The 26,818-nt window shown below is 39.4% G+C and overlaps 2 protein-coding genes across 8 annotated transcripts in view; one reads left to right on the top strand and one right to left on the bottom strand.

Annotated features, from left to right (window-relative positions):
- UGDH (UDP-glucose 6-dehydrogenase) overlaps positions 1–1,387 on the top strand; it is a 31,343-nt gene extending 29,956 nt beyond the window's left edge. For all 5 annotated transcript variants that reach the window (XM_036112106.2, XM_078068523.1, XM_036112109.2 and 2 more), the window contains one exon: positions 13–1,387. In XM_036112106.2, coding sequence (XP_035967999.1) covers positions 13–123 — 111 coding nt within the window. In that variant the 3' untranslated portion in view covers positions 124–1,387. The remainder of the gene's footprint in view (positions 1–12) is intronic.
- Positions 1,388–10,639: 9,252 nt separating this feature from the next.
- Positions 10,640–26,794, bottom strand: LIAS (lipoic acid synthetase). 3 transcript variants are annotated; one of them, XM_036112131.2, is made up of 11 exons: positions 26,624–26,792; positions 25,342–25,514; positions 23,921–24,014; positions 22,668–22,748; positions 20,402–20,558; positions 20,258–20,315; positions 18,009–18,137; positions 15,812–15,957; positions 14,230–14,300; positions 13,351–13,462; positions 10,640–10,970 (listed from the first exon to the last, which is right to left on the bottom strand). In XM_036112131.2, exons 1-11 carry the CDS (start codon positions 26,666–26,668, stop codon positions 10,915–10,917), a joined length of 1,122 nt encoding a protein of 373 aa, XP_035968024.1. In that variant the 5' UTR covers positions 26,669–26,792; the 3' UTR covers positions 10,640–10,914. The 3 variants fall into 3 exon arrangements, with proteins under 3 accessions (XP_035968024.1, XP_035968034.1, XP_077924647.1); XM_078068521.1 differs by lacking the exon at positions 10,640–10,970 and adding an exon at positions 11,392–13,145 and having other exon boundaries at positions 26,624–26,794; XM_036112141.2 differs by lacking the exons at positions 20,258–20,315; positions 20,402–20,558; positions 23,921–24,014 and having other exon boundaries at positions 26,624–26,794.
- Between the last annotated feature and the right edge of the window lie 24 nt (positions 26,795–26,818).

The following is a 26,818-nucleotide window of genomic DNA, read 5'->3' as shown; positions in this document are numbered from 1 at the left end:
TTTCCCCTCTAGATTGAAACAATTGGAAAAAAGGTGTCTTCAAAGAGAATTCCGTATGCTCCTTCTGGGGAAATTCCAAAGTTTAGTCTTCAGGATCCACCGAACAAGAAACCCAGAGTATAGACATTGCCATTTTTTTGGTAATTTTTTTTGGTACTTTAGGATAGCAGATATCTATCTGATATTAAACGGTAAATGAACCAAGTGTTTTTAAGGAAACAAAGCTATTTTTTTAATAATCAAATTTATCCTAGCTGTATGGCAATTAGCATATCTGGTATTATGAATCTAGTATATTTTTTACATATTTTTATAATGTTGTTACCTCAGTGATTGGATGAGTGGTAAATAATCATGTTGGTTTTAATGGTGTCAATTTTTGTAAAATAAAAATTAAACCTGAAACACTTTTTACTTTACAAAATGTCCATAGGCAGCACTTTAATATCACGTTGTAAAGGAAAAGGCACTCCTTGGTTTTTCTGATCATTGGTTTATTTACTTGTCATTAAATATGTATTGTAAACCATGAGATTGCTGTCCTAAATACTGGGCTAAACCTGCTGACCTTTCAAAAAGTGTCCTGGAGACTGGGAGGTTTCTGGCTTAATTGGGTAAGGTGTTTGCCAAGCCACTTCTTGTCTCTTTGAACCTGGAAGGAAGATGCAGTGGACAGAATGGGGCCTTGTGTGCTTTTCTTTTTCTTTTTCTTTTTGGATGTGCTTAAAACATTTTCCCTATGCTTCCATGTTACTAGTGACCCTATAAGTTTGGTTTTGCTCCTTTTGTTTTAAGGAGCTGTGTTGTTTTTTTTAGCCCAAGAAGATCATCACTGCTCATTTCCAATCAATCCAAATGAGACTAAAAGGCAGTTTCATTTTTAACATGAATAGAATATCAGTATTGGTCTAGTTTATTCTTCACATCTCATTTTTTTCTCACTGATCATTATATTTTAGTTCAAGAGCCAAAAATATTTGTTACCTTTATTTTACATTTTTATTTCTGTAACTCATTGAAGTTTCCCCTTTTTCTTTAAATAAGAAAACCAATATAATCTCATGTATGAACTTAAAGAAGTAGATTTTACAAATTACGTATAGCATAATTCTAAAATAAGAATTTTTGTATGTTTCCATGTGCTTTTTTCTTATGGCTTTTATTGACTTATATTTGATTTTCTTTTGTACTTTTTCATTATTGAAATATGTCAGATGTCCATTTGATGCTTGTGCTCTGCTGAGAATGTACAAGTCAAGTAAAACAGATACAAGTCTCATTCTTTAGGAATTTTGTGGCTCAGTGAGAATGCAGAGACAAATATAAAGATGAGGACAGACATCTGTACAGATATCAAATACATAAATAAAATATTCTGTATCAACAATTGCATGGGTGTATTTTTTGTCATAGTGCAAGTAACAAATGAGTCATGACAGTCTGACATTAGATAGAAAAATATTACTCCTCACTTTTTTGGGAAAAGGGTATTACATCATTCTTTCAAATGATGTAAGGAAGGGTGGGAATTTAGCAAATAGATCAGATATTGGCAAACCAAAGCTCATGGACCAAATCCGACCAGCCACCTGGAAGCTAAGAATGGTTTTTACATTTTTACATGATTACATTTTAAATGGTTATGTAAGTCCCCGATTTTGCCCCTTGTCCTGAAAAGCCTAAAATATTTGCTATCTGGCTCTTTAAGAAAACGTTTGCAGATCAGAGTGAAAAAAACAAAATATCAGAAAAACACCAGAGTGATTCAACATAAAATAATTCTTTACTCATAAGACCCTGAGGTGAGAATGAGCTTATTAATTAGAATTTGCTTTACATTCCTGTTTGAAAATATTCTCGTATTCTGCTTAATAATCTTATATTCTGTTAAGGGGATTATAACCCAAAGATTTCCTGTGAAAGCAGATAGAATCAGGCACTGATTTTAAGTTGCAGGATGTTTTGATGCCTAGGATTGATAAGTAAATAATTATGTGTAAAGTATAGTTATTGACTAAAAAGAAGGAAAAAAGGGCAAGAGATAACTCATAGAACCATGTATATTTGCTGTTTGTAATGGGGAGAAAAAAAAACCAGTAACTGGGCAAGTAACCTAACACAGCAATTTGAGTCCTTTGTGTGAAAAGTTGCAAGAAGGTGATTAGCCTTTTTCTCCCTACTAAGAAAATTAAAGACTGTGTGTGTGTGTGTGTTTTAAATGACATAAGATTTCTATTTTTATTAGCTGGTATGTTTTTGATTGGGGCAATGAATACTGGTGAGATTATTAACTAGGATTTACAATTGAAACTAATACAGGGACAGCACCTGGGTGGCTCAGTTAGTTAAGCGTTGGACTCTTGGCTTTGGCTCATTTCATGATCTTGGGGTCGTGAGACAGAGCCCTTTGTTGGGCTCCATGCTGGGCGTGGAGCCTGCTTGGGATTCCCTCTGTCCCTCTCCTCTTCCCTTCCTATAAAAAGGAAGGAAGGAAAAAATAAAAAAATTTTTTAAAAAAGGAAGGGAGGAAAGGACGGAGGGGGAAAGGAAAGGGGAAGGAAGAAAGAAAACAATACAGGGACATGGTACAAAACTAAACAAAACATTCAAATAGAGACAAAAGTATATATAGAAAAGTGAAATCTCTCTCACAATTCTCACATTCTCCAGAATGTGTCATTCCACTTAAGCTTTAAATCCTAACTGCACTACCTATTAGCGTGTGATATCTTGGCTAAGTTACCTGAAAGCCTTATTTTTCCTCTAACCTTATTTAACGTCTAACACCAAGAGTTGTTACAAAGATTATGTGAGACCAGTGTTCATGCAAAGATCTTACTGCACAGCGGCTGGCGGGATGGACATTGCCATTAGACACCGTAACGAGCCGGTCCCACTGAACCAGAGCCACGGGTAGGCTCCGGAATCACTAAGAGTATAATAATTAACACAGCTTCCAAAGGCAGGCTCTATGCCAAGCCCTTTAGGTGCATCTTCTCATCTATTCTCCACGTAAGTCCTTTGAGATAAGTTCTATCCCCATTTTCAGATGAAGGCAGGAGGCTAGAGAGATTAAGTAATTTGCTCAAGGTCACAACAGTTTGAATAGGAACTTTTCTTGACGTTGAAAACATCCTAATTTTAGAGGTATTATGAAAAGAGTGAGCACCTGTGGCCTTAGGCATCCCAAGGAGAGAATCAGAAGGTAGATAGGGCAAAAGAGCCTGAGCAGCAGCTGAGAAGGATGTGAGTCCCTGCCCTTTATCCTCTCGGAGACTCCCAACTACCAGAAAGGGGTCTGAGGTTCGACTGGAGGCTGAGGACAGAAAGGGGAGACGATTAGGACAGCGAAATTAAGGGCTAGCTCTCCGTAGATCCATTGTATTCACATTCAGGTAGCAATATTCAAACTATTTCAAATTAAGTGTCTGTACCCACTATAAAGCAGATGCCGTGAGATGCTAAAAAATGGAGGGCATAGGTGAATGAGAGCAGTCTTGTAGAGAAGCTAAGACACATATAGAAATAATTGATTAAATATGAGAATTGCCATAAATGATAAAAACAAAATGCTATGTGGGCACAAAGGTAACGTTCACTCCAGCTGAGGAAAACAGGAAGGCTTCCTGGAGGCAGGATGGCATGTGAGGTAGGTCTTAATAGACATGATTTGGAAGGAAAGGGTGGGTAGAATGAGCACATCAGTGGCAGAAGCAATGGAAGCAAAAAGATGGACTCAGGAAAATTCAGACTGGTTTTAGGGAAAGCAAGTTGCCTTTTCTCTGGAGTTGAAAGGAGAATGAAGAGGAAGAGCTGATCTGGAAGCTTACACTAAGAACAGACTGTAGGAACCCTTGAAGGCCAAGCTGAGTGTGGGCTTCATTTTGTTGTCAAAATGGAGACATCAGTAGATACACAACACTGTGAATGTGCCTAATGCCACTGACTTGTACACTTTAGAATATGGTTAAAATGTTAAAATGGAAACACTGAAGGTTTTCTTTATAAAATGTAGTCACTTTACTAAAAACAAACAAAAATTAGAGCGTGCAGCCCCAAACCAGATGTTACCATCTAATTTAATCATATTCTGGCACTGAATTCAAATTTTAGACCAAAACACAAGAAGAAATACATTAACGCCAGCCTTGTAAAATAATATTTATAAATGACCTTGGGGCGCCTGGGTGGCTCAGCCATTAAGCGTCTGCCTTCGGCTCAGGTCATGATCCCAGGGTCTTGGGATCGAGCCCTGCATCAGGCTCCCTGCTCCGCGGGAAGCCTGCTTCTGCCTCTCCCTCTCCCGCTCCCCCTGCTTGTGTTCCCTCTCTCGCTGTGTCTCTCTCTGTCAAATAAATAAAATATTAAAAAAAAATAAATGACCTTTATTTTTCTTAAAAGATTTATTTATTTATTTTAGAGATTGAGAGAGAGAGAGAGCACAAGCAAACCAGGGGAGGGGCAGAGGGAGAGAAGCAGACTCCCCGCTGAGCGGGAGCCTACCACGGGGCTCGATCTCACGACCCTGAGATCAGAACCTGAGCTGAAATCAAGGGTCAGATGCTCAATGGACTGGGAGGCACCCAAGCACCCCTATAAGTAACCTTTAAACTTCAGAGGATAAATTGGATACAGTGACCTCTTGCTTCCTTCTTCCCTTCCTTTTTTCTAAATGCAGACAGATAAAAGAGAGTACTCATTGTAGATCTGCATTTTACAATATACCACTACTACCATGGGAGATTAATTTTAGGTGAATATACATTTTTTTCTTAATTTTAATAGGAATTTATTTTGAAGGTGTTAGAATAAACATCATTTACAAATTGTATTAGTTAGTACATATACTTGGCTACTCTAACAGAGACCAAAAAGTACAGTGTCTTAAACAGAGCAGAAATACATTTCTCTCTCATACAGAAGTCCGGGTAGGTGGTCCAGGGCTGGTGGAGCACGTTCATAGTCAGAGGTCTCAGCGTATTCACCTGGTTGCCCTGCCATCCTTGACACAAGTCTGTCTCAGGGTCCAAGATGGCTGCACCAGCTCCAAAGTCATGTTCTCATTCCAGCCAGCAGGGAGGAGGAGAAAGAAGGGAAAGGTATGGCCCACCCTTTAAGAACAAATTTAGAAGTAGCACAGATCATTTCTGTTCACCTACTGTTGGTCAAAACTTAGCCACATATTCACAACCAGATACAATGGAGTCTGGGAAATATAATTTTTAGCAGGACTACCAACCATGTGCCAGCTAAAAATTCTATAATCATAGGAGGCTGATAAAAATTGGGAATAATTAGCAGACTCTTACACATAAAATCAACATTTTCTTTGCTATTGCTGATTTTCCATTATGGTAGGGGGATATAAAATTTCACTTTAAAGGGATTTAAGTTTAGAAATTCAGTCAGTTGTAAAAAAAAGAATTAATACTGTAGCTCCCATTGAGATAGGGCAAAAATTGTAGAGGTTGTATATGAATGAGTAGAGTTTAGGAAATACCCTGGTCGTTTTAATTAGTCACACTAAACTTAGGAAGCTACCAGGGATGATAGTTTTTCTTAACACTTAAAAGACCATGCCTACGTAATGGCAAACATACAGATGTAAAGTGAAAATTAGGTGTTAATAGTTCTCTAGCAATGATTTGCAAACTGTGACCCGAGCATCTCTACAGAGGTGTTTCAGGGAGCCGGCAGATGACTGATTTAAATATAAATACATATATACACACATAGATAATTACAGTATAAATGTAAAACTACCTACCAAGCTATCATTAAAAAGACAGCAAGCAGAGCTCTCTGTCAGCCTGGTATACTGAGCACACACATATCCTCTCCCTTCTTAGAACCCCATGAAAATTATAGCAAGAGAGGGAAAAGGCATAATCCAATAAAACAAAGAGAATAGGAAGGGGCCATCCGTGGTCAAGAGATTTAAAGAAATTTCTGGAAAGCATTGAGCAGATGGATGTATATTGACTAAGAAGAGCTCCTTCCTGGATTACTGGCAGAGGAGGAGGCCCTGCCCCGTGGAACAGCAGACCCTCTACCCAAAAGGATGTGGGAAAGAGAGAGGGACACACAGGGGGAGCTTAACTGAGGGTCTTTAACTTCAGCAGCCAACCTTCTCACCCAGTCCTCCTCTAGAAGCGGAATGGCAGGCAGCCTGGTGCCTTTACCCCTATGTTACTACATCTCTCAGCCCTCGGGATCCAACCAAAACCCAAACCCAAACCAACAAACTGGGTAGGGTTAGGGACAGGGCTCTTCTCTAAAGAAATTGATTAAACTGTTTGGGGAGCACTAGAGCGATGAGAATTGTCCTGCACGAGAACTAAGCCTTCTTTCTGCGTTCTGAGTCCAACACCACTTCGCCCTAAAGCAAAGCCCCTAGTCAAAAGGCTGTCTGGACTTCCAGTTACATGTGTTGAATTAAACACATGCACTATTTTCATTCTCTCCTGAATGAGAGAATGAGCCCTCACTCGAGCTTACTTACCAACATGACAGTAAAGGAAAAATAAGATAAAATGGCAGGAAAGGAATGAGAAAGCTAGAAACAGACAAAGAGAGTGAGAAAGGAGGCATGCATGGATGAGAGATGTCAACAAATTCTTAGGTGGAAAGCAATGGGAACCTGAGTAACTTAGGAAGAGTGAGCAGAAACATCAATGCCCATGTAAGGGACTGTTTCTTGGTGTAGGTAAATGGCTCCTTAGAAGATCTCAAGGAGGGGCGCCTGGGTGGTTCGGTCAGTTAAGCGTCTGCCTTGGGCTGGGGTCATGATCCCAGGGTCCTGGGGTGGGGCTCCTGCTCAGCGGGGAGCCTGCTTTTCCTTCTCCTCCCTGCCCGTGCTCTCTTCTCACACTCTGTCTCTCTCTCTCAAATAAATAAATAAAATCTTAAAAAAAAAAAAAAGATCTCAAGGATTGGAAGCACCAGGTATCACAGAGGATGGAGCCTAAGTGTGGGGCGGAAAACAGAGGACTTCTGTGGAAGACGGTACATGTAAGGAAGTTCGTTGCACCCGATCCCTTTCCTACAAAAAGAAACTACCATTCTCACCCCTCACTCTCGTAGGCTATTAGAGGTTTATTTTCAGGAAGACTAGAGTCAGAAAGTTTCAGACATAGGGAGGGTGTTAGTGAGATGCCAGCCTGGAAATAAGTGAACTAATTAAAAGCCTGCATGCTGAACAGAGACCCACACCCCCCCATCATCCTCCTTGCTGTTCTTCACCCAGTTCTGAGAAAGTCAGCAGCCAAGTTGGTAACCCTCAAGGCTATTTAAAAAAATATTATCTTTTTAAACTTGAATGGCTTTGGAGAAATAATCCAAACATTTGGGAGTCCCTCACTGAGGAATCTAGCTCTCTCCGCAAACACTACAGGGGGGCTGCCCCCACCCCAGCATTCTGGCAGCTTGAGCGCGGCTCATCAGTCAGTGGGCATGTGCCGCCAAGGATCACAAGACAGTTGAGGAGACCCTTCAACCCGAAGGGCAGAGATAAAACAAAGGAAACGGAGACAGTGCTCAATGTGGAGAAACACAACTTCAAAAGACTAGTTATCCTCAGAGAGAAAAATAGAAGAACTTGCAGCTAGGAAACAAGAACAGGATGCTATTTAAAAAAAAAGAAGAAAAAAAGGAATCATCAGAGAACTCTTGAAAGTGAAAATGCGGTGGCCAAAATTTTAGCAAGGGAATCATTGTCAGAGGAAATTTTCATGGAAGCCCAACTTAAAATAGATGGAAATGGTATTTTATTAGTACAAATGTACGTGAAAGCGTGTGTGGCTAGATCCTCAGGGGATGAAGGGCATGTTCTCACACCCCTCTCACGGCTGGTCCTGTTACCTTGCTCTGCTTACATTCTGAATCCTTCTTTGGGATGTTGTTCCCATTTTTCTGCAAAGCCACTGGTGCTCATGTTTGTTAATGTAATACCTCTGATACTGATAATATCTCTGAAGTTACATGCTTTCAGCTTCAAGTAAGAGAAACTCCTATTCAAACTGGTTTCATTTTTTTTTTTTTTTTTTTAAGATTTTATTTGTCAGAGAGAGAGAAAACAAGGGGGGGGGAGTGGCGGAGGGAGAAGCAGGCTTCCCGCTGAGCAAGGAGCCCGATGTGGTGCTCGATCCCAGGACCCGGGGATCATGACCTGAGCCGAAGGCAGACACTTAACCGACTGAGCCACCCAGGCATCCCAAACTGGTTTCATTTTTTTTAAAGATTTTATTTACTAGAGAGAGAGAAAGTGAGCGCGTGAGAAAGCACAAGCATGGGGAGGGGCAGAGGGAGAGGGAGAAGCAGACTCCCCGCTGAGCAGGAGCTCCATGCAGGGCTGGAGCTGGATGAGGGGCTCAACGCGGGACTGATCCCAGGACCCTGGGATCATGACCTGAGCAGAAGGCAGAGGCTCAACCGACTGAGTCACCCAGGCGCCCCCAAACTGGTTTCATTAATGAAGATACTTATTATCTCACCAAACAGGAAGTGGTTTTCAGTGTTGGCAGATTCAGTGGTTGGAAAAGGGGCTGGGACTCTTGTATTACTTGGTATCTTAAAAACCACGTGCATTTATCACTTTCATTTTCTTTTTTTAAATTTATTTTTTTAAAGATTTTATTTATTTGACAGAGAGAGAGACAGCGAGAGAGGGAACACAAGCAGGGGGAGTGGGAGAGGGAGAAGCAGGCTTCCCTCGGAGCAGGGAGCCTGATGCGGGGCTCGATCCCAGGACCCTGGGACCTGAGCCAAAGGCAGACGCTTAACGACTGAGCCACCCAGGCGCCCCTGGATCAAGAATTTTTATATAGACCTCCTGTCATGTCTGTGCATTTAAATGTGATTAATGCATCATTGTTTAGGAAGGTCAAAGCTCTGCCCTGGCTTTTTAAGATTCAGGCCTGTCCATTCTTGTACAGCTGTGCAAGGGAGTATATCTCTACACGTTAACTCAAATGTCCAGCAAGACCCAGGTATTTGGTCACATGGTCTAGTCATGGCATAATGGCCAGTTATGTAAGAAGGAGTGAAGAAATAACAAATTCAGAAGATACAATTTGTGATTCCACTTTTTTTGTTGTTGTTGCTGTTTTGTTTTTCAAGATTTTATTTATTTGAGAGAGAGCATGAGAGAGAAAGCTCACAAGCAGGGGAGGGGGTAGAGAGCCCACTTTGGGACTTGATCCCAGGACCCCAGGATCATGACCTGAGCCGAAGGCAGACAGCCTACTGAGCCACCCAGGCGTCCTGTGATTCCACTTTGAAACAAACATTTCCTGCTACTCTTCTTTCAAGTTTTGGTATTAAGTTTAACTGGAGAGTATCCTGAGATTGCAACAGTAGGTGTTTTAAAATTCTGTCTGATTCACTATTATTTCACCCTCTCAGTCAGAGGTTTTCTTGACACTGTGCTGCGGCTGACCCAAAACTGCAAGTCACCCACGACTCCCAATGCCGCATTTGTAACAAAACAGCTTCATGTTATCATTGGCATTTTTAGATATAGTTCCAAATATGTCTGTAACTGTGTGAAACTGTAACATGTATTTGCACTAATAAAATGCTGTTTTAATTATTTTACATTGAATTCTATAAAAATTTCATTCGACAAAATTCTGCTGCTGCTAAAATGTTTTGTTACCATTCACCTACATTGTGCAAAATTAGGAAATATCCAGATTATGTCACAGAATCAGAATCTGAAAAGTAATCCATTTTTCCTGTGAAAAAACAGATTTTTGAAAGCTTTATTTTATTCATTTAAGGATTTTATTTTTAAGCAGTCTCTACAACCAGTATGGGGCTCAAACCCACAACCCTGAGATCAAGAGTCATGCGCTCCACTGACTGAGCAGCCAGGCGCCCCTGAAATAACAGATTTTAAGGAGGGTGGTTGCCTGAGATGTTTAAAGTTGGGGTAATTTTACAAACAAAATTTATTAGGATCTATAAAGAAAGTAAGCCAAAGTATATACGGCTCCTTCGAGTTAAATTAAAATGTAACTCATGTTCAAAGTTATGCATTACTTTTATAAAAAAAATATTAGTTCACCTATTTGAAAAATCAAAATCAAACTGGCCTTCTACATTACATATTTTATAATTTTAGCCATCTAAAAACTTCCTTTGCAAGAATGTAGTAGAAAAACAGGATTTAGAGTCAAAAGATGAAGTTGAATTCTAGTACCTGGGAAAGAAAATCCTCCCTCAGGTCATTACCATCGCATACAACCCCCTCACTGGAGTGGTGTGAAAAATAGAAGGAATCAATGGGATAGTACACGTGGATGTAGCAAACTACTGTAAAATGAAGGTTAACACCCTTTTTCTTAGGTTCTATTTCCCTGTCTTCGGATACCATCATGATCTTGGTTTCCCCAAGGTCCTAACCAAGTAACTATTGTGAAACTATTTTGCAGGTCTGAAGCAGTCATCCCAATGTAAAGAATCAACGTGCAAACTCTTAAGCCTTTCTAAATTATTCCAGCGATGCTGCAGTATTCTGTAAAGGACATATGCCGACTGTAAGAAAGCAGATCACCCTCGAGCTGTGCTGTTTCATCACGGTATGTCATTTTTCACAAGTGAAATGTGACGATGATGTACAGGTAATAGGCTTGGAAGCTTTTCTAGAAGTTTTTCATGTATTTTTAATTATACTGTTAACAGTAAAACTCTTAAAAGATTTTTTATGATTATATCACAGCAAGCAATTGTTTAATAGAACAAAGAAGATATGCTAAAAGGCAAGTGAATTACTTAATTAAATATGCACAGCTATCGACGTGTTTCTTAAAACAAAGAGACTGAGGTATGTCCACTGAAGTCAGGCATTCTGGTACCACTTCTACTACCAGTTGGAATCAGAGATTCACAATTCATGTGATCTTGAAGGTCTTGTTATATTTGAGAGGACTTTTTTCTTTTAGCCACTAGATTTTTCAGGAAAAATTCACCTATTTAGGAAAAATGAAAACACATTACTACCAATTTAACGTAAATTTCAGAATCACACATCAGTGTTTCCCTTCTATTTTTTAATTAATTTATTTTTTTTAATGTTAAGGTCTACACCCAATGTGGAGCTTGAACTCGTGACCCTGAGATCAAAGAGTTGCATGCTCTACCGACTGAGCCAGCCAGGCCAGGCGCCCCATTAGCTTTATCTTTTTAATTTTTTTATTGTTATGTTAATCCCCATACATTACATCATTAGTTTTTGATGTAGTGTTCCATGATTCATTGTTTGTGCATAACACCCAGTGCTCCATGCAGAACGTGCCCTCCTCAATACCCATCACCAGGCTAACCCATCCTCCCACCCCCCTCCCCTCTAGAACCCTCAGTTTGTTTTTCAGAGTCCATCGTCTCTCATGGTTCTTCTGCTTTATCTTTTTTTTTAAGTAAACTCTACCCCCAATGCTTACAAAAAATTTTTTATCACTACAGTCTCTGTAATTCTTTCTAGTAATTCAACATTTTAAAAGGGTGACCCTATTGTATCTACATATTGTTTCTATTGTATTGTATACTTTTGAACATTTATTCCACTTTATGTGCACTACCTATTCCTCGCCACTGACAAAGTATTGCCGTTGGCACAATTCATTTCAGAGAGCAATTCTGCTCCATTATTAGCCTGGATCTGATGTTTATAAAACAGACCTCATTGCAGTTGAGCAGACTCATCTGATGGAATCCCTTCAGCTTATTCCCCTCTAGGGAAGCAAGAGCTCTTCATTTATAATGGGCTTTCTCCCCACCCCCTCAGTTGTGCCTGAGCATTAAGAGAGCTGCTTAGAGGGGGCACATTCCCTTTTCAGGTCATTAGGGTTCCATTTCGTCTCTCACTGTTACAGCACGGCTCAGTGCTTCCTGGCAGAGCCCAGCACCGCGGGCCTGGTTTTATGAGTCTGATGAACTTTGCTATGTCATCTTAATATACACGTATAACTGCAACGACCATATGTGTACACAATCACCAAGAATCCCAAGGTTCACAACCCAGCCAAGTAATGGAGAGTTATCCATGCTCCTCTAGACCTTATCTAAATCTGGCAGGAGCAGAACCAACATTACTAGGCCCTAGCCCATCATCTGAGTCTAATGCGCTACATAGTAGATCTTTTACTGGTAACTTCAAAAGCACTAAAAAGTTCATAATTTACTTTCTTATAAATGTTAAAAATTTTCCTTAAAAAACAAAATAAAAACTCCTTGCAAATGATTTTACTTTACTCTAACCACTCTGGAAGCCGATGTTAGTTCTATTCTTTACAGAGGTTTTCAGCTTGCCGGCAGAATTCTTCTTGCTTGAAGAATCAGTTTATTGGCTTCCAAAGTCCCCACATCCTGTGAGTCAGTGTTGAATCAAAGTCTTGGGTTTTATAACTAGGATAAGCTGTTGTTAGTTCATTGAAATGTCCTGAATTTCTTTATAGGAACACACTGAACATCACTAATACATGAACATTAGCTTTTACCAATAGAATGCATGCCTAATTTAAATATATCCATGATTTAAACCCAATATATAACACAATCATCTAAAAGATCATTTATAGTAATCATGTAGTTTAGATTGATCCAAAAAATAACTGCTTATTCTTCAAGAAATTACAATTGTTATGTCCAACTGATAGGGAAAACATTATAAACATTTTTTGGATTAAATTCAGGCTTCAGATATGTTCTCATAGACTTTTTGATGGCCATTATCACATGACTTTTTATCCCTTGGAAAAGGCTTTTCTTTTCATAAATCAGCTCAAGCTATTGATCAAAATAAGAGCTGAAATTACAAAGGTGAAGAACTGCAGTGTAGCTAGTAAAAACAGTAACAATTTCTATAAGGAAAATAACCTTACAAATTTTTTTCCTGTTGCCTCTGGGAGGAAAACCACAGAGATATTAAGAGAAACAGCAATGTAGTCAAACAGCTACTTCTCAGGATTTAAACTGATCTGAAATTAGGAGTTAAGAGATGCAGCAGGCATGACGGCGAATGAATATACATTTTTCAGAAAGCCACATTATATACTTAACTGGTATTTGTCATTTCTGAATAACCTACTATTGAAATCCACACAAAGAATAAGCTGATTCCTCCTGCTTTCGTCACAGTAGCTGAGCTAGAAAGGGGGAGCGAATTCCTTATTTAAAGGAAAAAACAGGCTTAAGAGAAATTTTTCCTTAACATGTCCTCTACGGAGCAAAGTTCCTAAGGAAGTTCCAGAAAAAAACTTATTTTTTCCTATAAAAGGCAACCACAGCTATTATAAATTTAACATGGAAAGTTATGGTCTAAATAAAACCATGCCCTGCGGTCTAACTTACCTGCTTTATATGAAGAACGCACCAGAGGGCCACTAGCAGTGTAATGAAATCCAAGTTCATTTCCTACTTTTTCCCAGTGTTTGAACTTTTCAGGAGTAATGTATTCATCAACCTACATTTAAAGAATTCATTCAGATAGATTTTAGAATTTCCCTAAATCATTGTGATTCTGTAGAAAATCTATGCTCATGCATTCAGGATGGTTTTCACTTCATAATCTACCCAGTTGCCCAGAGGCTTTTCTCCTCTCCTTCCTCACAGACGACCTGTCTAGTGGTTACTGGGCCCCTCTATCAGTACTTGATCACGGGGAATTAGAGAGGAGGGAAAACATCAATTTTGTAGTACATTAACTATTCTAAAAGATGAGATTATCTGTAGAGATTACATATCTGTATTACTCCTTCACTGACTAACAGGTAGAATCAAGAATTAATCACGTCTACAAGGTTCGTGAGGACCAGACTTCCATGTCTTGTCTCGTCTTTCGTGCTCAGCCCTGAGTCTGGCACAGAGTCACTACTCGACAAAAGTTTCTTGAACGAATGAATGTCCAATACAGAAATAAGAAGACTGACTTTTCTTTTTTACTTCACCTCTGGCTCTCATGTCACTCTAAAACAAATCACAAGATGACCAAGTGTGAATGAATGCCATTTCCCAACTATTTAATTCTTTTTCTGTACATTCACTGAAGTCGTACAATTTTCAGGCCAGTATATCTGTTGGCTTTATGCAGATAATAAAAAGGAAACTGGGGCTTGGAAATATACAGGGAACATTACACTAGAAAGTCAGCAGCTTCTTAATTGTACCTACGGACGACAAAGATCTAATTCAAATTACCAGTGAACGTTCGGTAATTCAAGATAGCAATACCTTAAGGTGGCGCTTTGTTGGTTGCATATACTGCCCTAAAGTCAAACAGTCTACATCGGCTTCACGAAGTGCTGTAGAAAAAAGGCACACATTACATTAACAGATTTTTAAAAAAGATTTAACTTAAAAAAAAAAAAATTATTTTTAAGTAATCACTACACCCAAAAGGGGGCATGAACTTACGATCCTGAAATCAAGAGTTGCATGCTCTATAGACTGGACCAGCCAGGCGCCCCAAGATTTTTTTATTTTTAAGTAATCTCTACACCCAAGGTGGGACTCAAACTCAGAACCCTGAGATCAAGAGTCATATGCTCCACAGACTGAGGAAGCCAGGCGCTCCATTGGCAGATGTTTTTATGATGCTGAAATTGTAGATTTAAGCATAATTTCCCTGAGCATAATTTTACTTCAGAACAGTGTGAATTTTACGCTGTCCCAAAACCCTGATGTTGGGGAGTAAGACTGTATCTATCCATTTAAAAGTGCCAGGGAATATGAAAAGGATTGGAAACATGGGAGTGAGTAAGACAGTCATGAGCGGCTGACAAAAAGGACAAATAACTCTAATACTATGGAATAAATGCTAAAATAAGGGTTAAGGGTATTTCGAGCAGAAGTCTGTTGGGCAGAAAAGAGGAAGGGAATGGTATACAAAAGGCCTGAAATCACTCATACTATAGACCAGACATGCTGTACTCAGTTTTACTAACTGTGCAAGATATGCTTGGAGGATGTGATTTGACCTCTCATGTATCAGAATCTTTCTAGTACAACTGTAATTTTACTCTAGTAAAGAGGAGCTTTTAATTACTATTTGCACTTGTTACTCTTAGAACCAATAAATAACTGCAAGTAGGCAAAGGATCCTCATGTAAATAACAGGTTTTTTGTTTTGTTTTTTTTTTTTTACAATTTATAAAGCCCAAGAATCATAAAGCAGATGGGCTTATGAGACTAAGATTCAGCAAAGTCCAAAGCACATCATATTATGTGACAATGTTACCAGTAAGCTCTTCCTCAAAGGCCTGGCTTCATCTTATTCATCTTGTCACTGCCTGTCAGAGCTCCTGGTACCTGGCTGGCTCTTAAAACTATGCAATGACTAAATAAGAAACATGGATAAAATCTTATTTTCACTTGATTAAAGGGTACCGGATAAAATGGGATACAAATTTCATATCCTTTCTGCATATCATTCCATAGTGTTCTAAGAAAACATACTTCTGGGCGCCTGGGTGGCTCAGTCAGTTAAGTGTCTGCCTTCAGCTCAGGTCATGATCCCAGGGTCCCGGGATTGAGCCCCATGTTGGGCTCCCTGTGCAGTGGGGAGTCTGCTTCTCCCCTTCCCCACTCTCCCTCTGTGCTTTCCCTCTCTCTGACAAATAAATAAATAAAATCTTAAAAAAAAGAAAAGAAAACTACTTCCTTTTTATGCTGCTGTTATAATCATATTCTGCACTTTGTTCTTACTGGCACTTTCGCTGAGACTATGGAGGAAGCATAACACGGCCTTCAAAATGGAGTTCCTGCTATTACTCAAATTAAATGAAAAAGAGTTTTCATTTTCCAACTTCTTTACCTTTCATTGTTGCATATACTTGCTCATCATTTTCGCCTAAGCCCAACATTATAGATGTTTTAGAAATCACATCAGGCCGAACCTCCTTGGCGTGTTTCAGTACGCGCAGAGACTGGTTGAAATTGGCCCGGGGATCACGAACTTTCCTTGAAAACAGCAGGGCTGTTGTCAGCAAGAATAACCACAGCTCAACTGAGTACATAGTTATGCAAGCAAGTTAAAAGACCGGGAAAGGACATTCTGGACATTATATTACATCATGTGGTTCAATACTAGCATTTGTGCACAAATATCTAGCTGTTGCTTTTGTGAAGAAAATCAGGCTTCACTGGGCCCCGTAGTTCTGTCTACTTTTAAGGCCTTTCAAGCCTGGGGCAGAGAAAACTAGAATGGAAATAATTCGCTTTATGAATTACTCATTGAGAAACCAAAATTCGAAGCCGAGAATGAGTGATTGTAAGGGATAGTCAAGAGAGAAGAGAAAAAGAGTGGAAGAAAATCTCAACACCGAACAAAGGAAAAACTGTTTAACATGTACCCACATTTCAGAGGTCTGAAACTTTTATGTTCAGTTCTTTTCTAAAGACCAAGCTGCCCTCTGCTGGTGAGTATACAACACTGACATCTCTTCGGTAAAAACGCATGATTCTGGAATTTTCACTGGAAAGGATAATGTTTCTTAAGTGAAACCAGGGAAATTGGCACCCACTGGTGGTAGTATCATGAGAAATGACAGTGCTGGAATACGCTGTGTGTCAGACTTCAACAGCAGCCAAACCACCACGTTTTAAATGGCGAGAAGGCCAAAAGGAAGGAGTTGCTGATCAGTTGACGTTAATCCAGTATACGTTTGAATCCTAATGCATCTTTATTTTGTGTAACTTACTTGCTGTTATTTTTAATCAGAGACCAGCTCACAGGAAGAAAGGAAACCAATCTGTGAGTTTAAAAATAACCACAAAAACCGACAATACCGAACTAACTACTCTAGAAAGTATTTCTCCATTGGCTTTGTTATGCTCCCTAATGTTTATGATTTAGTGGAAAGGCTGGTTATTGTTTACCATACTTTTTTCAAGTTCTATAACACAGATAATGTGCAGCAGCTATTAAGATCACTGCCAAATATACTTTACTAAAATTAAATAAACATATTAATCTTGCCTGAAGGTTAAATTTTCATCTTTCTGAAATATGAATATGATCATTAATGTGGCATAACAATCTGTAAATTTTCCTGTTAACATTATTAGAAAGAATAGTACCTACTTTTTAAGAGATTGAAGATACATCTGAAAGATAACAGTGTTCCTTTTTTATCACTTATTGCATATTTTAGTGCCAAATGTATTTTTTTTTTAAGATTTTATTTATTTGACAGAGACAGACACAGTGAGAGAGGAAACCCAAGTGGGGGGAGTGGGAGAGGGAGAAGCAGGCCTCCCGCTGAGCAGGGAGCCCGATGCGGGGTTCGATCCCAGGACCCTGGGATCATGACCTGAGCTGAAGGCAGACGCTTAACGACCGAGCCACCCAGGCGTCCCCAGTGCCTAATGTATTTTTAAAAGTCTTTTCTTGGGGCGCCTGGGTGGCTCAGTTGGTTAAGCGACTGCCTTCGGCTCAGGTCATGATCCTGGAGTCCTGGGATCGAGTCCCGCATCGGGCTCCCTGCACAGCGGGGAGGTCTGCTTCTCCCTCTGACCTTCCCGCATTTTGTGCTCTCTCTCACTCTCTCTCTCTCAAATAAATAAATAAATTAAATTAAATATTCTAAAAGTCTTTTCTTTTTAGAATTACAATCAGAGTTGTTGCTCTTGTATAATTTTTTCTTTTATTTTTAAAAACCGTTCTTTCAAAAAATTACTCATTGGCACTTGCAGTATGATACTATTTAAAAAAAACAAGATGCTCATGATGTATATGTGCACCAAAACATACACACATGCATATAAATACATACACTTAGGTTATGGTAATTGATATTACTGGGTGGAAATATTACGGGTGATGCTTATGCTCTTTTTGTTGGCTTTATTTTCTGATTTTTCTATAATACGTGTATGTTGCTTTTGTTAAGAAAAGAAAGAGAGCTCATTTTGTAAAAGTCAAATAGAAAGTTCTCCCCTGCAAAACGTGAGAAAAGATAGCAGATTCTGGCCCTCCAAACTTGCCAATGTGACTCTGTACATGAAATCACCTCTGTAATTCTGGAACTGTTTCTACATTATGTGCATACACATCCAATCCTGACAGAGCAACTTTTTCTATTGCTTTGAGATCTCCTCGGAAATCAGGGGTGAGACATTCCACAAGAATTTTTGGATTCCTATGAGGGAAAAAAAATAAGTATCAAACTGAGGCAAAGAATTCACATAACTATTGCTCAAAACAGAAATTACCAGTACTCATTCGGTATCAGTTTCAACACAGTTATCTTTAGAATCTTGCCAATCTGGGAATCATGCTTTAGAAAGCATGAACATACAAATGTTTATATATAAACTGTTACATGAAAAAAAAAAACAAAAAACCCTGAACATCAAATATTATGTACATAGCAGTTACAACAGATCTGCTTGCAAATAATGATCAGAATAAATTTTGAGATTAACAGACTTATACTTTATTGAGCAGTATTAAGAAAATAAAGTTGCTCGGGCGCCTGGGTGGCTCAGCTGGTTAAGCGACTGCCTTCAGCTCAGGTCATGATCCTGGAGTCCCGGGATTGAGCCCCGCATCGGACTCCCTGCTCAGCAGGGAGTCTGCTTCTCCCTCTGACCCTCCCCCTCTCATTCTCTCTCTCTCTCACATAAATAAATAAAATCTTAAAAAAAAAAAAAAAAAAGAGCACACCTGGGTGGCTCAGTCGGTTAAGCGACTGCCTTTGGCTTAGGTCATGATCCCAGGGTCCTGGGATCGAGTCCCACATCAGGCTCCCTGCTCAGCGGGGAGCCTGCTTCTCCCTCTCCCTCTGCCTGCCACTCCCCCTGCTTGTGCTCTCTATCTGTCTGACAAATAAATAAAATCTTAAAAAAAAAAAAAGTTGCTTAAAAGAATTCAAATATAAACATTAAAACATGAAATATAAAATATCTTTTTATTCTTTGGAAAGTAAATTGGGACAATTCTTATGTGAATGCAAATAGTATTTGACTGCCTTAATTCTGATTTCTTTAAAAATTCATCAAATAGTGTCATCCTCCTTTCCTCAGGCAAATATTTCACAAGTGCTGTGGGTTTTAAAAACTGTTTTCTGAGTTGCTGAGTCATGAGCTTTGCTTAAATGAAATACAAGTTAAACATTAATCTTCTTATTTATATTCTGGCTATATCTATGCATTCAAGCATTAAAATGTGAACTAGGTCATAGTGCTGTTCCCTCTGACAGCAGTAGAAATGACTAGGACAGCTGATAAATTTTTTCACAAACCCAATGGCAAAGTTTCTGGAGCTGTTTCCTGAGAGAACAGATGTAAAAAGGACCACATATATACCCTCTCATAAGATAAAAGAAATGTTGAAAGAACATAGCTTATAACTCACTGTTTTTTTAATTGTAAAGCTGAGACTCATCAGTAGTTTGTGAAATCAATTTAGTGGGTTGCAAACAAAACTTTTTAAAGTAAACTATTAAAAAATTTAGAAAACACTAGGGGAATCATTAAAAAAACATCTACTAAGTGCTAGGTGCTCAACTAGCACTAAGCTGTAGGAAGCAAGCATAACTCCTTTTTTAATACTTTTTAAATAGATGGGATTAAATATTAATAAAATGTGGATCATGGGTAAATTTCCCAGGGCATATGAATATGGATAAAATCTATATCAAGCATTGCATACTTTAACAATGTGAGAACTTATCTCATTCTATATACTTCTAGATGATGATTTATTCAAAATTAGTGCCGGGAAGACTGCAGTGTTATACATCTTTTTAAGAATTACTCAAAGTTTAAACTGACACTCAAATATGAAGGACAGGTTCTACGGCCTAAAGGTCCGTAAGTCTGTGCTGCTGAATCCCTAAAATTTTATGCAAATATGTATCTGTATGTTTGAATATACTTTTTCTGGAGAAAAGACCACATAATTTCCAGGAGGTTATCAGAAGGGTTTATAATCCCCTAAAAGGTTAATAACCTCTGCTTTTTTTTTTTTTTTAAGATTTTATTTATTTATTTGACAGAGAGAGACACCGTGAGAGAGGGAACACAAGCAGGGGGAGTGGGAGAGGGAGAAGCAGGCTTCCCGCTGAGCAGGGAGCCCGATGCGGGGCTCGATCCCAGGACCCTGGGATCATGACCTGAGCTGAAGGCAGACACTTAACGACTGAGCCACCCAGGCGCCCCAATAACCTCTGCTTTAAGGTAAACACCTTAAAGAAACTGAATTTATATGGGCTAAAAAAAGTCCTCAAATTACACAAGCAAATGTAAAAACAAGTACCTTTCCTTTAAGTAGGACACAGTCTTTGCAAAATGCTCAGCTCCTCCATCAGGCAAATCTAGAAACAAAAGAGTCCACTGCTCAAGATGATGTCACAACTTATTAAGGACCAATTTCTGGAAGAGGCAATGATGACGCACTAACCATCTCGATCCACAGACGTCAAGACAACATAATCCAGACCCCATTCTGCAATTGCCTTTGCAGTATTGTAGGGCTCACTGGCATCCAGTGGAGGCGGATTTCTTGCAGTTTTAACAGAACAAAATCTGCAACCTCTTGTACATGTGTCACCCATCAACTAGAACAGAGATGTTATAATTTAAATCACATAGATGGATGACCTGAAAGAACATATGCTGAGAGAATAAAGCAAGTTACAAAAAATGAATATAGTTTGATTTTGCTTATAGGAAATTTGAAACATTCAAAGGTAAACAAAATACAGTTAAGAAATACAAATATGTGTAATAAAACTGGAAAGAAAAGGAAATGGATGGGGTGCCTGGGTGGCTCAGTTGTTAAGCGTCTGCCTTCAGCTCAGGTCATGATCTCAGGGTCCTGGGATCGAGCCCCGTCATTGGGCTCCCTGCTTGGCAGGAAGCCTGCTTCTCCCTCTCACACTCCCCCTGCTTGTGTTCCCTCTCTCGCTGACTCTCTCTCTGTCAAAAAATAAATAAAATTGTAAAAAAAAAAAAGAAAAGAAAAGGAAATGGTAAGCTCAGGATTAAAAATGGTGTTAAAGGAGGGGCGCCTGGGTGGCTCAGTCGGTTCAGCTCAGGTATTGATCTCAGGGTCAAGAGTTCAAGCCCCATGCTGGGTTCCATGCTGGGTGTGAAGCCTACTAAAAAAAATGTTAAAGGAAAAAAAAGGTGATGGGATCAGGAAAGGATGTACAGGGGGGTTCAAAGATAATAATAATGTTCTACTCTCAAACTGGAGGTATCAGGCTGTCTACTATACTGTTACTCTTTAAAACCTACATACAGTTTATAAAGTTTTTTTGTACCTATTTAATATTAATAAAAATGATTTTATTTTATTTTTTTAAATGATTCTAAAGGAAATAAAATATTCAATTAACATATCAACATGTAGGTCTCTGTGGGAGTTAAACAGAAGGCACAGCTCCTTGTTAAACAGATGAAACAGAAAACAGGTAAAATCTGCTTCCTCTGAGTCCTTCCTTCAGGACACTGCTTCTGCTGCTACAGGTAACTACCATGTTCTGGCCCCTGCCAAGCATAGCCATTGCAGATGTTCTGGGGCCACTGGAGTTTCAAACCTGCAAAGTGATGGGTTGAGATCTGGAGGAAAAAGTTCCTCTTTATGTTTAACGCCCACTCCCCCGGGGAGGGGGGTGAACTCATCGCTATGGTCCCAACATCCCATAGGGATTTACTGAAACAATGAACTCTTCCCAGAAACCAGTCATGAGTCAGTGGGGAAGGGCCAGGCAAGGGATGAAACCAGAGATTTCCATCATGGAGTGTTGAAAATCACTCCTTCCTTCAAGAACTGAGGTTCTATAACTTGGATAAGCTCCACAGCCAGCTCTATTTCATAAGAATCCTTGGTTCCTCAGGTAAACAGCCTCCTACTGGTACAACACAGACATTCCCAGATAAGTATGAACTTTCAGTTGCACACAATTAGATTTAACCCCGATACCTGAATCTCCAAGCCCCTCTGGATAAATATGGTAGTGTGCACAGTTAATGCCAATTCTGACTCCACCATATTAAGATTATACATCTCACTCTTTTTCATTTAACTTGCAGGGCCCTCCTACTGAGGAGGGGGGAGCTTATACTTCTACCTCCACTGCTGTTCGGCTTGGCCATGTGATTTACTTTGGCCAACAGAATGACAGCAGGCATGACCAAGCAGAGGCCTCAAATGTGCATGGATGGTTGGCTTGCTCTCTGGTGCTTTCCATTCTTCATGATAAGAATGTGGCTTGGAGACCTGCTGGTCTAAGGAGAATAAAGCTCTGTGGAGCAGACCTGAACCCTGAGACCTCAACCTACTTCCTGCAGTCCATTTTCAGCCCTGTCAAGAGCAGCTATACCCCAGGCCATAGAGAGAAAAATAAATGCTTATTATTGTTTAGGGGAAAAAGTTAAGCAATCATGAATAACATTTCCAAAAATTAACAGCAGAGGTATCTTAATGTAGCACATGATTAACTGTCACATACATGGAAAAATCAATAATAGATTTATTCAGAGAAGGATGAGAGCGTATCAGCCTAGACTATTTTGTCAGGTTTTTTTCCCTCATTTTCTCATAAATTCATATGTAACAAAAAATCTGGCCAGAGATTCAGAGTGCACATTTTTAGGAGAAAGACATAAAATATCCCTTTCAGTTTCTAGACTAAAACTTCACAGGCTGAGGTTGTTCTTACCATGATTGTGGCTGTGGCGGTCGCGTACTCCCCACCTCCCCAACATTCTCCAATGTTGGGGCATCGAGCTTCCTCACACACCTGTGAGTAAGAAGGAATGGAATACAATCAAGTTGAAAATATTAACCAGCTGAGCAAATTAGTCATCAGGCATCTTAAACTGTCCATTCTTTACAATGTATTTATGAAGAAAGTCACTATTCAAAAATGCTGTTAAACTGTCAAACTGTATATATATCAGGATCCCATTTTTAAATTAAAAACAATAGGAATGGATATATTTTATACATGCAAAGAAGGCCTGGATGGAAATATGCTAAAAAATAAAAGTGGTGTAGTTAACATTTGCGATTGCATATATGATGCTTCACATTTAACATTATATTCTTTCCAATAAGCATGTATTTAATTTGTAATATAAAACATAGAAAAAACCTCTCATCTCCTAAGTTGCAGGGGAAAAAATCTTTTTTTGTACTATTAAGTGTGAAATTAAGAAATATAATTACCTTTTGTTTCTTTTGCAAGGAAAATGATTTAAAAAAAATTTTTTTTTTAAGATTTTACTTATTTATTTGTCAGAGAGAGAGAGGGGAGAGCGAGCGCGCGCACAAGCAGGGGGAGCAGCAGGCAGAGGGAGAAGCAGGCTCCCTGCTGAGCAAAGAGCCCGATGCCAGATTCAATCCCAGGACCCTGGAATCATGACCTGAGCTGAAGGCAGACACTCAACCGACTGAGTGACCCAGTCGTCCCTAAAAAAATTTTTTTTTTTTAATTTAAATTTAAATTTTAACTAATCTCTACACCCAACATGGGGTTTGAATTCACAATCTCAAGATCAAGAGTTGCATGCTCTACCGACCAAGCCAGCCAGATGCCCCTGGAAAATGATTTTTAAATGTATTTCCAGGGGCACCTGGGTGGCTCAGATGGTTAAGCATCTGCCTTTGGCTCAGGTCATGATCCCAAGGTCCTGGGATCGAGCCCCACATCGGGCTCCTGGCTCAGCGGGGGGCCTGCTTCTCCCTCTGCGTCTCCCCCTGCTCATGCTCTCTCTCTGTATCTGTGTCTCAGATGAAGAAACAAAATCTCTTAAAAAATGTATTTCCATTACTGATAATAATGCATCCCTAAACATCTTTATTCACTTTCCTTGCTGTTTTTGATATGTGTTTTATTAAATTTTAAGTTACACATATGCAGAAACACTACGACTTTTAATTAAGAGGGACATTTAACACTTTAAAACTTACTGTATGGAGATTCAAATTCCGCAATGTATTTTTCAGTTTATTGTAATTTTTCCCCATGGGAATCTCTGTCTTTAGCCAAGGAGGTAGTCTTAACCTGAGGAAAGTCAAACATAACTATCCATTAACAAATATGTTCCCAAATAATCACACAGCTTTGAAGTTACTTTGCTCTGTAACAATTCTTAGTGCAGAGGTTTTTTTTCCATAATCCTGGGTTAACTCTTACAATTTCTGTCATAAGAGTAAGAACAGAGACTCAAATTTAGGCTTGTTCAAACCACTTCAGAAAACCCTCGTAATTGTGTCTAACAGAGCACTATGCTCATGTCTACCTTTTGCAAAGTCAGAAAGTAATGCCATCTTCATGAAAGAATGAGGAAGTTTTTGAACATCTCATTCCCCAGTGAATAATAATGACAAAAGTTCTCTATTTGTTCAGAGAAAGGAGAGATCCCACAAGTGTTCTTTCTGCTCTACATTCCAGATTTATGATGGTTATTAAATGGAAAAAAAATCTAAAATTTGGAGTGAAGACTATGTATCCTCGGGTTCCCCTTGACTTACGTCCACTTGTGAACTAGAAGTTGTTGGGTAGTGTATCTCCCAAAACAATTTGTCCTCTCTGCGAAATTCCCTCACCATTCTTTTGAATTAAGGCAAGGTATCCATAAGTCATATATACATTGAATAGGAGAAGCAACAATACCCAGTAACAATGAAAAATTTATCAAGATCAAATCGGCTAGTAGCAAGGTGATAATGTTTGCTCTATGAAGAAATTTTATGTTGAATGCACAAAGGGAGATGGTAGTATAGGATGGCTAAGTCCTAGGAAGACTGAAGAAAAACTGTCAAAGAGCACAGAGAAGAGGATTCCAACAATTTCAGCTATTTACCTATTCTATGTCTGTTACCTCTCTTTCTTTCTTTCTCTTTCTTTTTTATTAACATATAATGCATTATTTGTTTCAGGGGTACAGGTCTGTGATTCATCAGTCTTACACAATTCACAGCACTCACCATAGCACATACCATCCCCAATGTCCATCACCCAACCACCCCATCCCTCCCACCCCCTCCCCTCCAGCAACCCTCAGTTTGTTTCCTAAGATTTGAGTCTCTTATGGTTTGTCTCCCTCTCTGGTTCACCTTGTTTCATTTTTTCCTCTCTTCCCCTATGATCCTCTGCCTTGTTTCTCAAATTCCACATATCAGTGAGATCATATAATAATTCTCTCTCTGATTGACGTATTTTGCTAGCATAATACCCTCTAGTTTCATCCACGTTGTTGTAAATGGCTGTTATCACTTCTAATGATTTTTAACTAAATATACCAAGTCTGATTAAAATTATAATCTAGGGCTTGGTTATATCTGAAAATAAAGCACAATGAAGGAATTTATCTCAAAATTTCAATTACCTTTCTCCTTTCTGGCGTTTTAAGTTTCCTTTATATTCATCCCACTTGCTCTTGTCTGCAAGATCACCAGATACAAAATCTTGAAGGTCTGGTCCATTTTGTAAGAATTCTTTTTTTTTATCTGGCAAGGAACTTACTGCTCTGACTGGACTGCATAAATATCTTCCAAATACCTAAAGACAGAGTTCGTTAAGACATGTATTTAGTGGGGTTTGAAATAACTTAGTTTTAACCTATTTAGATACCTAAAAAGAGGGTAAAACCAGAGAACTGATAGAGAAATTATACTGAACAATTTTCAAGCTCTGTCTAGGAGCTCAGAATCTAGGATTAAAGTCTCTTTTAAGAACAAACGAAACCTAAAAGAGAATGGGAGCTAAATGTTTACTGCTAGAGGTACAATAGATTTGGAAACCTTTGGACCTGGCTCACATATGTCACACTTTCATGTAACCCACTTAACTACTAAAAGTCTGTCTTTCATAAAGTTTAAACTGCAATAATAACTGGAGATGCCACAGCTTTCAATTTTCCACTCCTGAGTCGAGTCAAGGACGTTTAAAAGGAAATTTGCAGTAAGTCTCTCTTATTTGGGCTTTGGATAGACACAGGTGTTAAAACGTAGAGGTAATGCTCAGTTGGTTTCAGAGAACTGAAAGGAGGGAAACCAAACCTAATGTTTTAATTTTCTAGATTGCATTCTATGTTTGAACACGGTAGTCACTCAATATACATTTGTTGACCGTAAGAAACCTCTGGCTTCTAGATCTGAACACAAACGTGTACGAGATAGCCAAAACACTAAAATTCATGAGTCAGTACATGCAACGCAAGAGAACCTTCAACAATTAAAAAAGAGTGCCTGTTGGGGTGCTGGGGGATTGCTACTGCATTTGATCACTCTGCCGCTAAAAGCAGAACACAGGTTTTTGTTCTCATAGCCCAGACTGGTGTCTAGTACAAAGTAAGAGCCCATCACAAGTAGGAATTTGGCGTGCTCAACGCAGTGCTCCTATAATGCTCCAATTAATACAGGGTTCAGATCACTCTGACAGCAGGAAAAAAAAAGCCCTCATCGCCTGCCAGAGAGACCTACAAACCAATACCAGAGACTCTACACGATCGTGTGTCGGGAGAATTAAATGAGATACTACATGAAAAATTTTAGATCAGCGCCTAGCTAAAAGTCAACGCTCAGTAAGTGCTGGCCTTATTATTGGGCGCTCTGAAAAGATGGGAGCCCCTCCACCCCGGCCCGCACCCTGCTCGCCCCGCCGCTCACCCGGGGCCCCACGGCGCAGGCGGCGCCCCCGCAGCGCAGAGACATCCCTCTCTTTTTTTTCTAGCAGGGTCGAGGGATCGCTAATTCCCGGGAAAGACAGATCAACAAACCGTCGCTCGGCTTATGACAAGCAACCTGAGCCACCACTGACCCGGCGGGACTTGAGCTGCTCCGCGATTGGCTGCTTTTGCCTGG

This window comes from Halichoerus grypus, chromosome 3 (assembly GCF_964656455.1).
Source record: "Halichoerus grypus chromosome 3, mHalGry1.hap1.1, whole genome shotgun sequence".
Taxonomy (NCBI): domain Eukaryota; kingdom Metazoa; phylum Chordata; class Mammalia; order Carnivora; family Phocidae; genus Halichoerus; species Halichoerus grypus.
The sequence above is the reverse complement of the archived record's forward strand: the minus strand, read 5'-3'. Positions and strand labels throughout refer to the sequence as shown.

Coding starts and splice junctions, on each gene's coding strand:
- LIAS (XM_036112131.2), bottom strand. CDS start 26,668: ATGTCTCTGCGCTGCGGGGGCGCCGCCTGCGCCGTGGGGCCCCGG. Junction 20,559..22,667: donor CCGCCACAGCCACAATCATG/GTAAGAACAACC, acceptor TCTCTGTTCTAG/TTGATGGGTGACACATGTAC. Junction 14,301..15,811: donor AGTATATGCAACAATGAAAG/GTAAAGAAGTTG, acceptor TTTTTTCTACAG/CACTTCGTGAAGCCGATGTA.